The sequence below is a fragment of the Phalacrocorax carbo genome, chromosome 10 (genome assembly GCF_963921805.1).
Source record: "Phalacrocorax carbo chromosome 10, bPhaCar2.1, whole genome shotgun sequence".
In the NCBI taxonomy this organism is placed as follows: domain Eukaryota; kingdom Metazoa; phylum Chordata; class Aves; order Suliformes; family Phalacrocoracidae; genus Phalacrocorax; species Phalacrocorax carbo.
This window is the reverse complement of record NC_087522.1, coordinates 3,417,512-3,428,601: the sequence shown is the minus strand read 5'-3', so window position 1 is coordinate 3,428,601 and position 11,090 is coordinate 3,417,512. Positions and strand designations below refer to the sequence as shown.

The 11,090-nt window shown below is 63.1% G+C and overlaps 1 protein-coding gene across 1 annotated transcript; it reads right to left on the bottom strand.

The window, feature by feature from the left end:
- Positions 1 to 70: 70 nt before the first annotated feature.
- FLII (FLII actin remodeling protein) lies at positions 71 to 11,058 on the bottom strand. Its single transcript, XM_064461433.1, has 30 exons — positions 10,932 to 11,058; positions 9,383 to 9,493; positions 8,154 to 8,225; positions 7,899 to 7,979; positions 7,343 to 7,428; positions 7,025 to 7,186; positions 6,816 to 6,919; positions 6,536 to 6,711; positions 6,292 to 6,449; positions 6,091 to 6,175; positions 5,648 to 5,795; positions 5,389 to 5,522; positions 5,060 to 5,272; positions 4,799 to 4,978; positions 4,643 to 4,725; positions 4,472 to 4,546; positions 4,127 to 4,210; positions 3,889 to 4,060; positions 3,701 to 3,805; positions 3,293 to 3,484; positions 2,970 to 3,155; positions 2,728 to 2,867; positions 2,387 to 2,612; positions 2,044 to 2,198; positions 1,855 to 1,915; positions 1,641 to 1,769; positions 1,430 to 1,536; positions 1,042 to 1,147; positions 881 to 946; positions 71 to 696 (listed from the first exon to the last, which is right to left on the bottom strand). The coding sequence occupies exons 1-30, from the start codon at positions 10,992 to 10,994 to the stop codon at positions 562 to 564; spliced, it is 3,795 nt and encodes a 1,264-aa protein (XP_064317503.1). The 5' UTR covers positions 10,995 to 11,058; the 3' UTR covers positions 71 to 561.
- Between the last annotated feature and the right edge of the window lie 32 nt (positions 11,059 to 11,090).

The window sequence follows — 11,090 nt, the reverse complement described above, 5'->3', positions numbered from 1 at the left end:
CACCCACCCCCCCCAAGCTGTGGAACCCCACCTGAGAGCGAGATGGGAGCAGTCAGAGCCTGGCACAGCCTTGGGGTGAGAAGTGCAGCCTTTATTGATATGACACTGATGTGCAGGCCCCTGCTGGGGTGAGTCTGCCCCCCACCCCCAGGACAGCGGGGCCGGCTGTAAAGCGCAGGGCTGAGAGCCCCTTGCTCCCCCCCTGCAGTGCTCCTTAGCAAAGCAGCCTCCCACCCAAACTGGGAAACACGCCTGTCTCCCAGTTGCAGGGGGAGCTCGGCACTGGTTTGCGGCAGCAACGTCCCAAAACAGGGTGTAACAGGGGCCCACACTGCCCTTTATGCCCTCTCCTAGGCAGGGAAGGGGCTGAGCTGGACCCTGTGCTGGGAGATGTGGGGACAGAGGGTCAGCCCCGGTGGCTCCCTGCTGGCCCCAGCTTGGCGAGAAACAGCTCCAAGGGTTGAGCTTGGCTGGGAGCAGGCGTGTGAGGCAGCGCAGGGGGCCAGGGGGGTCCAGCTGTGCTGTGGGGGCTGTAACCGGAGCGCTGGGTGCCCCTGGCCCTTAGGCAGGTGGCTTGCGGAAGGTGCTCCAGGCGTGGAAGCAGCGGGTGAAGGGCCAGGGCTCGTTGCCTTTCCGCACCAGCCGGAGCTTGCGGGGACGCGAGGGGTCCTTGGAGCGCATGTGCTGGATGTAGACCTGGGGCAGAACATAGCCATGGGGGTCCCTGGCCCTTGCCCACCTCCAGGGCTGGCATCCCCCAGCCCGGGGGGGCTGCTGGGAGCTCTGCACTGACACGCACAGGGCAGGATCAGGGCCCCAAGGGCAGATGAAGCCCCCAAATCCTCACCCTCTGCAGCAGCAAGCAGGAGGGAGGTCCTACCTGGCATGCCTTGAGGCTCAGCTTGATCTCCACCTGGCTGGTCTGGGTGCCCACCCACATGTAGACCTGCAGGAAGGACGTGCAGCCAGGCTCAGCGGACGGAGCTGCTGGCGGATCCAGCCCCCACCCTGGACACGGACGGCCTCACGGCCCCAGCTCACCTCCCGCCCATTGTCCAGCAGCATGATGTCATCATCAGCTAGGTCATCCTGGCAGAAATCGGAGCACTTCTCTGACACGGAGAAATAGCCCTTCTCGTTAGAGCACCTGCAGGGACAGCAAGAAGGGGATGGCATCAAAGACCTGAGTTTGTTAGGACTCAGCTCATGCAGAAGGAAGGGATGTGATGCAGAAGCTCTGTTTCAGCTGTTTGATGCCCAGGAGTGGAGAGAGAGTTGGGAGAGGGGCTTTACCTGTTGCGGGGAGCCGTGCCCTGGCTAGCCTGGGAGGACTGAGCCCCTGGCAAAGGCTGCTGTGGCCTGGGGCACCGTGGGACGAGGAAGGGGCTCAGCACAGCCTTGATCAGCCCCCACCTGGGCCAGGACCCACCTGAAGAGCCGGGAATGTTTCATATAGTCGGCATCTTCATCATAGGGCTTCTGGCTCCCAATGCCCACCCAGAAGAAGTTTTCGGGTTCCTCTCCCTCGTTGATCACCTGCGAGAGCAAGGACAAGGCTGTGCGTGGCTGTCCCCCGCCCTGACGGTCGTTGCCACCCAAGTAAGCTGGCACCAAGCCCTGCCGTGCCCTCACCCGCTTACCTGCTTGCTGTAGGAGTCGTCAAACATGTGGTTCATGATGTCTTCAGCCAGTTTGGCCTCATCAGGGTCTGCAGCCCGGCCCACCCAGGTGTAGACGATGCCCTGGTTGTCTGTGCTCTCGAAGGGCACCTGGGGGAAGACAGAGAGTCAGGGCTGCCCAAGCAGGGGGACAAGTGGCCAAGCACCCTTGGGGATGCTCAGCCATGAGAAATACCTTGAGGATGAAGCAAAACTCCGAGTTGAGCAGACCAGCGTCTGTGTTGATCTGGATGCACCTAGAAAAGAAGCCCACGAGGTACAGTCAGCAAGAGATCAGGCAGCCGTGCCCACCAGCAGGTACCCTGCCAGGAGGCTGGCACCCATGGGTGCTGGCTGGCCTGGAGCAGCCGGCAGGAGGGCTGACCTGGTGCAGAGGGCTCCGCCGTTGGTGCGGATGTGGTAGAGGCTGGGCTGGGGTGGACTGGCCCTGTCCTTCCGCTTGCCCCGGTGGATGACAAACCTCCTCTTGAAGTGCGAGAGGAACTTGGGGTTCTCCTGCTGCTGGGTCATGCGCACGACCTGGCCAGGGGTGGGTATCAGCAGGGCCATAGGCACCCCCCCAAACACAACCCCAAGCCCCTGCTGCACCCCCTGCCAGCCCCTATCTCCGCTGCCAGCCCCTGCCTTGGGTCAGAGAGGGGAGGGGGAGAAGTGAGGCAAAGCTGGGGGACCCTGTGTCACCCCCCAGGAGGACACAGCGGGGTCACCTCCAGTTTGCCAGGGAAGAGACTCTCGAACTTCTTCTGGAGGCTGAAGGTGAAGGTGAGCCAGCCCATGTTGGAGGCCTCCCGGCCCTGCCAGAAGTAGACGATGCACTGGAAGTCTTCCTCAGGCTGCTTCTCCTCCTCCTCTTCCTCACCTTCCTCCTCCCCTTTGCCTTCACCCTTCTTCTTCTTCTCCTCCTCCTCCTCGTACTCCACCGGCACCCAGTACCTGAGGGCAGGAACAGGGGGTGATGTGAGGGATGGGGCAGGCGGGGGGTCTGGGTAGCGAGATGGGTGGACGAGGGGGTCCAGCAGCCCCAGAGAGGGGACGAGCCGCGTGTCACCTGCAGAGGAAGACGTAGCAGTCGTGGGTGTGGAAATGGCCGAACTCCTCCTCGGGCAGGCGAGCGAATTTCTTGCCCTCCAGCACGAAGCCCTCCATGCCGTCCAGGTCCTCGTTCCACTCCTCCATCAACTGCTCCGCCTGCGGCCCCACACACTCCCGTCAGCCAGCGGCCACCCAGCCCCTCCATCAGCACCGGCTCAAGGCCGTGGCGGGGACGCACAGGACGGTCCCCAGCCCTACCTCGCTCAGGGGCATGGGGGGCTGGCGGGGCAGGAAGAGTGCGGTGAGGTCAGCCTTCATCTGGTCCTTCTTGGCATCCTTGCGGACCTTGCCGGCGAGCCCGCCCTCCTGCAGCACCGTTTCTGCGTTGCGGGTGTAATCCACGTGCAGGACGTCATCCCAGTTCTTGAACTTGGACTTGAACACCTAAATTGGGGAGCAGGTAATACACCCCGGGCCACAGCACCCAGCACCCCACCCAAGGGGTCTGTGCCCCCATCCCCCTCCCCGGCACCGCTGCCCGGGGGGTCTGTGCCCACTCGCAGGGACGTGGGCCGCCCTACCTGGCACTCGGTGCCCTCCAGGTTCCTGGTGACCATGGCGTGCTTGGGCCGGTGCAGCATGCTGCACAGCTCCTGGCTCAGCTTCAGGGCCGCCGCCCGCACAAGCCGCGGCGACTTCCTCCCGATCCAGATGAAGACGTCGGACCAGCAGTCCAGGATGTACACACTCTTGGTGTCCAGCAGGCTCTGCAGCTGAGGGCACCGCGGGAAAAAGGGGGTCAGGCACCCATGGGCTTTCCTGGCTGGAAAATGCCCTGCCTGCTCCCAAAAGACAGCCGGGAAGAACACAGCATCCCCTGCCTGGCCCCGCTGGCTGAACCTGCCTCTCCTGGGGCACAGCTAGAGGCAGAGGGGGCATGAAACCAGTCTTACTGGTAAGACTGGGAGAACCTCCCCACCCCATCCTACCAGGCGCATCTCCGGCATCAGATCAGCCTTCAGCCTCTTCTTGTGCTCCACCAAGAGCTTATAGTTGATCTGGGGCAGCTCCAGGTAGCCCAGACCCAGGCCGACCTGCAGAGGGGACAGGATATGGGTGAGGGTGGGGCTGCAGGGGCCCGGCAGTACCAACGACCCTGCGGACGCCAGCTCCCCACCTTGTACAGCTTGGGTTTGTGGGGCTGGAAGTCATCGGGGACGCAGGGCCGAATCTCCTCGGGCTGTCCCCCCAGCACCTCCCAGAATTCGGGGGTCTCCTGGCCCTGGGTCAGCAGCGTGATCTCTGCTTTGCCCTTCCGCTCGTTCTTGTTGATCTTCTCAGCGAAGAGTCTGCAGCGGGAGCGGGTGAGATGGCAGGTGGGCTCCCTGCACCCCCAGCCCCCCGGTCAGCCGTACCTGGCCTTGGTGGTGCTGCTCAGCGTGGCCTGACTCCCACGCCACACAAAGAGGTTGAGACCATGGTCCAGGAGGAAGACAAACCTGGTGGAGATACAGGTGAGAGGACCGCCAGCAGAGAGTGGGGTGTGTCGAGTGTCCTCCCCACCCCAGGGGTCCTTGAAAAGCAGGGCACTGCAGTTGCTGTGGCTGCCATGTGGGGTTTGGACCCACATCCTTGTAGAAAGGTGCTGGCATGGCCGATTTTTCACCCCAGACCTGCAGCTACGATGTGCTGGGGGGACTCTGCCAGCACCCTGTCCCTCCACAGGGACCCTGTGACCCCTGGCTGCTCCCGCTCCTCACCGGGGGTCCAGCGATGTCCCTTTCAGTGCCACTGGCTCCAGCTTGACGTTCTTCTTCCCATAGACACGGTACAACCTGGGGGACAGACAGCCATGGCGGGACATGGGGCACCGCCTGCCCCACACACGCCCCCAGCCCCACGCATCCCCCCAGCCCCGGCCCCAGCTGTACCTCGTGACGTATTGTGTGTCCTCGACGGTGAAGAAGCCGCTGGCCGTGCCACCCTCAATGTAGGAGATGTCGTTGTCGAAGACCTGGGGGCAGGGAGAGGGTGAGGGTGGGAGAGGCACGACTGGGGGCCATGGCGGGGCCGGGGGTCCACGTCACCTGGAGGAACTCGTCACTCTCATCCCCCATCTCCTCCCGGATGCTGCGGCACTCGGCCCCCAGGTAGTTGCGGAGGTTGACGGCGTGGATGGCGGAGCAGGCCTTCTTGTCCAGTGTGGCCTCCTGCCCGATCCAGTAGTAGATCTCCCAGTTGAGGGAGCCGTTTTCATCCAGGAAGGTCTGGAGAGAGACAGGGTGTGAGATGGGACAGCCACAGCCCTGGGTTGGGGACATGGGGAACCCTTGGTCCTTGCCGGGTACCTTGAGCACAATGTAGCAGTCGGCCTCGTAGAACTTGCCATGGAAAGCCTCATCCACCAGCGTTGGCACGAAGTTCTCAATCTGCCAGACGCAGAGGCCGGGCAGCTGCCCCACGTCCTCACTGAAGAACTCTGAGTAGTCCAGCTGGGGCTTCTCCAGGCCCTGGTCCCAGCGGCGAGTCTTCAGGTCAGGTGCCTTCGCCTCTCCACTCTCCTGTGGGGATAGGGACAGGTCACTAAGCTGGGGGCAACTGGGTCCTTGCCAGCACCCAGGGTGGGCCAGGGGCACTGTGGTGCTGCTCAGGGACCCTCTCCCACCCCAGACCCTACCTCTATCTTCTTGTTCTTCTCCTGGGCCACATCCGACATCCCCTTCAGCACCTGCTTGGCCTGGTCATCCTGGGCAGAGTCCTTGCGCCGCCGGAGCCGCATCTTGCGGGCCAGTGGGTCCTTGGTGCCGCTCCCTGGGGACATGGGGATGGGGTGAGAGACAGCCAGGATGCCTGTGCCTCGCGTGGGGCACGCCGTGGGCCACGGCTCGTTTCCCAGCACGCTACCCAAGGCAGGGGCTGTCCCCCACGCTGCTTACCTGCCGCAGCGGCTGCAACGGTGGCCGGGGAAGCTCCGGCCAGGCGGAGCTGGTTCTGCAGGGAGAAGTCGATGTTGTACCACTCCGACGTCCGATCCACCGGCTTTGGGGGCATCACCAGATTGGGGTTCTCGCGCACATCCAGGATCTGCCAAGGAGGGGACGGGAGACCTCACTGCTCTGAAGTATGGGCTCACAGGGACACTGAGGATGTGGGGTGGGATAGGAGAGCTCCAGAGCACCCTGGGCTTCGGTGAGGTGATGTGGAAGGAGCCCCAAATCCACCACCTGCCTGGGCTGAACCGTGTGCCAGGTGGCACATATTGGTCCCAAGACCCCTCTGTCCTCACCTCACCCATCCCACCCTACAGCCCTGGGCTCCCAGGGACACACTGGGGCCGTGGTGGACCCAGCCCGAGGTGGAGCGGGTGTTGGGCTCTCACCTCCACGTCCGTCAGGAAGTGGATGGCCTCTGGCAGTGTCACCAGGCGGTTCTTGTTCAGCACCAGCTTCCGCAGCTTGGAGCACCTGTGGGACACAGAGATACTGGTGAAGGGCCAGGCCAGGGTGACGCCCTGTCACCACACAGCCTCTGTGTCCCCTCTCGGGGACGGAGCAGATCCGGTTGGGGGCTTTTTCCCTACCTGCACAGGCTCTCGGGGATGAGCTCCAGGTTGTTGTTGGCTGCCATGAACTCCTCAAGGTTGGCGAGCTTGCCAATGCCCGAGGGGATTCCATCGAAGTCGAGCTTGTTGGAGTTCAGGTATATCTTCTTCAGCTTAGTCAGCTTGCAGATGGCCGACTGGGGAAGGAAGAGATGGTGGGGTGAGGGAGAATCCAGCGGCATGGAGGCACGGGCAGGGACACCACGCACAGGCAGGGACATACAGGCAAGGAGGTGAGCTGGTTGCGGGACAGGTTGAGGGTCTCCAGCTGGGTCCACTGGTCAATGCAGAGGGACAGCTCCGTGATCTGATTGCTGCTGAGGTTGAGGCGCCGCAGGCTGCCCAGGGTGTAGAGGCACTCGGGGACGCGACTGAGGTCGTTGCAGGACAGGTCCACGTCTGGGGGAAGACAACAGGGTGACGCCACTGGCCAGACCCACGCCAGGGCTGAGAGAGCCCCTGGAGAGCCCCGTGCACTGCAGGGCTGGGTGCCCCAGCCCTACCTGCCAGGTTCACCAGGCCCTCGAGGCTGGTGGGCAGGTTGCTCTGTGTGCGCTGGGTGTTCCTGAGGTGGAGGGTCTGCAGGGCCGTCATCGCTGGGAGCTGCCTGCAGGCCATGGAGAGCCACGGGGCAGAGATGGCATCAGGGCTGGATCAGGCACCTGGCCCGGCCCTGGTATTGTGGGATCCAGCCCAGGAAATGGGGCCTTACCGGAGCTGTGCGTGCAGGAGGGGGTTGTTGTTGAGGATGAGGGTCTGGAGGTGGACCAGGCGCCTCATCTGCGGTGGGAGGCTCTCCAGCTTGTTGTTGCTGAGGTCGAGGTAGAGCAGGTCCGTCAGGTTGATGAAGAGCTGGTTGGGGATGGTCTCGATGCTGCGGGGATATGAAGATCTTCAGGGCTACCTGGAACCTGCACCAGCCCTGGCTTCCCTCCCAGAGAGGGGCAGAGAGCGGGACCTGGTGTGAAGGAGGATGATGGATGGAGGCGGCCATGGCCAGGGGAAGATGCCTGCCCTGGTCTAGACCCACCTGTTGTGGCCGAGGTTGAGGACCAGCATGTTCTTGGCGTTCTCCAGCTCCCGGGGACACTCCGTGAGCTGGTTGTAACTCAGGTCCTGGGGAAAATGGGAGGGTAAAGCAGGCATCACCCTCTGCCCCGCATCCAGGAACCACCACCCAAACCCAAGGACCGAGGAGCACCTTCGGGGGCATGGCCTGCCTACAGCCACACCGGATCTTGCCCTGCGGATCAGTGCCCAGCAGCAGGAGCTGGATGAGCATGCGGGGAACCCAGCTCTGGCATCAGCCTTTAAAGGAGGCATTGCCATGGGGTTATCCTGCCCACAGCCAGCTTCCTTGGCACCCAGACATGAGGTCAGAAGGACGGTCACTGAAAGGGCATGGGAGTTCTTGTTGCAGGGAAGCTCCTTATGGCCTGGGCACCCGAAAGTCAAAGGGAGCCAGGCAGTGCTGAGCTCTGATTTACTCGTGCTCCCCAATGGGCACGAGGGGCCACCGAGGCACAGGAGCAGGACCCAGGAGTCTGAGCTGGTTCTCACATTAGCCGAGGAGACTCTGCACCTACCAGCACCGAGAGGTCATCCAGCTGGAAGATATCATCAGGGACTCCCGAGTTCTTCAGGCTGTTTGCACGAGCTACAATTGCCTTGAAAGGGGAGAGAGAGGCATGACTGCAGCCACCCACCGGCTCTAGCACCTGCTGAGCCCCCCGGGGTAAACGGGGATGATCCTTGTGTGTCCCCAGAGCCAGGGGCTGGATGAAAGGTGCCTGCAGACACCAAGCCCTGATGTGGGCAGGACGTGTGAGTGGGACACTTACCCGGAGGCAGGGCAGGCCAGAGAGCTCGCCGTGGAGCGTAGTGAGGCTGTTGTGACTCACGGAGAGGTGTTCCTGCAGGGAAGCCCCAGACAAGCCCCAGTGAGCAGAGAGAGGAGCCAGAGCTGCACGGGGCAGCGGTCGGGCCCCCACACCAATGTGGGGGCTCCTTGATCCCAGGAGAGGAGGGGGCTTGCAGAGGCATGGGTGAGCTCAGCCCTGACCCATACAAGGCTGCTGGGATGCTCCCAGTCTCAAACAGGTTGGTTGGCCCTGGTGTGCCCACACTGCCTCTGCACCCTTGGGGCAGAGACACCCCAGCCCTGCTGCAGGGTTCGGGGTGCTCTGGGCTGCTACTGAGCTGGCTTGTGGCAGTCCCATAAGGTCCCCGGGCAAAGAGACCCCAGTCCTCGGAAACGCTTCTCACTGGGTGATCTGGTAATGGGCAGGCAGGCGAGGACCAGCAAGTCTGCAGCAAGGCCCAGGAGTAATTTTGTTTTCCTCACCAGCCGAGCGGTTACCTGCTCAGCAAAATAAGGAATTGGCAGCCGGTGGGTGAGATGCCAGGCTTTAAGTCCGGTTGTGGCCCCCCAGCATCTGGCAGGACCGGCAGAAGCACAGCTCTGAGCAGCGTGGAAAGCTTCCCCACTTGCTGTGCCTGAGCAGGGCGCAGCCGGCATGGTGACGAGGGCTTTTGGCAGTGTTTAAAGCATCGTGTTTGGCTGACATCAATTTAACAATGTCCACAACGTGCTGCAGGACTCCACCAAAGCAAAGCTTAGCCACAGACTCCACCAAGGGCCGGGTTGTGCACAGAACTCGAGACACCCAAAAAACAAAGGCAGGCAGCTGCCAGCTACTGCTCTTTGTATCTTTTAGCAAAGGAGGAAGGAAAAAAAGCCCGAAAACCTTAATCGTCCCCATACTAAACCTTCACCCTTCCCTTCTATTAAAGGGCAGAGGATTTAAGCATGGTTTTTAGTCTGGTTTTCTAGGAAAACAAGGTGAAACCGAGTACAAGTCCATCTCAACCCCACTCCTAACAGCTCCTGCATCCAATTTCAACCACATGTCGTAGCTCAGCCCTATTATTAGACACCAGAGCATCCGCCAATGAGCCACGAGGCTGGCAAGCACCGGGTTCTTGGCACCGCTGCGCAGGGCCCCGTCTGACTCCACAGCCCCAGTGGGAGCCGTTGAGCCCCATCCCTTGCCCGGAACGTGCTGCTCACCAGCTTCTGGAGGGCGGCGAGCTCCTCGGGCAGGTAACAGAGCCCTGTGCGGTTCAGCTTCAGCCAGCGCAGGCTGGTCATCGCCTTCACGTGCTCTGGGAAGTAGCCGCCCTGCGAGGAGGAGGAGGAGGAGGGTGAGAAAACCACCTGTCCTAACAGGGTGAGGATCTGAGGACCTCAGTCTGACCAATCCTGCATGGTCAGGAGGAGGCCTTGGATCACCCAGTCCTATGGGATGGGAGCTGGGGCACCTGGGATTGCCCAGTTTTACAGGATGGGGATGCAGGGCCAGGATCGCCCAGTGCTATGGGATTGGTCCTATGGGGCCAGGATCGCCCAGTCCTATGGGATTGGTCCTATGGGGCTCGGATCGCCCAGTCCTATGGGATTGGTCCTATGGGGCCGGGATCGCCCAGTCCTACAGGATTGGTCCTATGGGGCCGGGATCGCCCAGTCCTACAGGATTGGTCCTATGGGGCCGGGATCGCCCAGTCCTATGGGATTGGTCCTATGGGGCCGGGATCGCCCAGTCCTATGGGATTGGTCCTATGGGGCCGGGATCGCCCAGTCCTATGGGATTGGTCCTATGGGGCCGGGATTGCCCAGTCCTATGGGATTGGTCCTATGGGGCTGGGATCGCCCAGTCCTATGGGATTGGTCCTATGGGGCCGGGATCGCCCAGTCCTACAGGATTGGTCCTATGGGGCCGGGATCGCCCAGTCCTACGGGATTGGTCCTATGGGGCCGGGATCGCCCAGTCCTATGGGATTGGTCCTATGGGGCCGGGATCGCCCAGTCCTATGGGATTGGTCCTATGGGGCCAGGATCGCCCAGTCCTATGGGATTGGTCCTATGGGGCCGGGATCGCCCAGTCCTATGGGATTGGTCCTATGGGGCCGGGATCGCCCAGTCCTACAGGATTGGTCCTATGGGGCCGGGATCGCCCAGTCCTACGGGATTGGTCCTATGGGGCCGGGATCGCCCAGTCCTACGGGATTGGTCCTATGGGGCCGGGATCGCCCAGTCCTACGGGATTGGTCCTATGGGGCCGGGATCGCCCAGTCCTATGGGATGGGAGCTGGGGCACCTGGGATCGCCCAGTTTTACAGGATGGGAACTGGGGGACGTGGGATTGCCTGGTCCTATGACACTGACTGCTGGGGGCCAGAATCTCCCATTCCTATAGAATTGGGACCGGGGTTGGGGCAGGATCACTCAGTCCTATGGGGTTTGGACCTGGGGGGCTGGGATCGCCCAGTCCTACGGGCCTGGGAGCCGGGGGCCCGCATCACCCGCCACTCTGGGGCCCCGTGGGTTGGGGGGACGGCGGCTGCCCAGCTGTAGGGGCCGGGGGTGGGGTCGGGGACTGCGGGTCCCCAAGACGAGCACCCCGGCCTGGGGTCAGCAGCAGCCCCGGGACCGGGCGGGGCCGGGCGGGGCCCCGCGGCGTCCGGATCGGGGCCCGCCTAGCGCTCGGGGCCTGGGGCCCGGCTGTCCCGTCCCGACCCGCCCCCCCCCCCCCGGTGTCCCCTGTTCCCCCTCCCCGTACCTTGAAGTCGTTGCCGCTGAGGTCGACGCCGCGGACGAAGGGAAGGACCCCGGTGGCCGCCATGGCGGTGCTGGCGGCGGAAGGGCGGAGGGACCCGGCGGCAGCACGCCCCGCCCCGCCCCGCCGGCCCCGCCCCCCAGCCCCCGCCCCCTTTCGCCA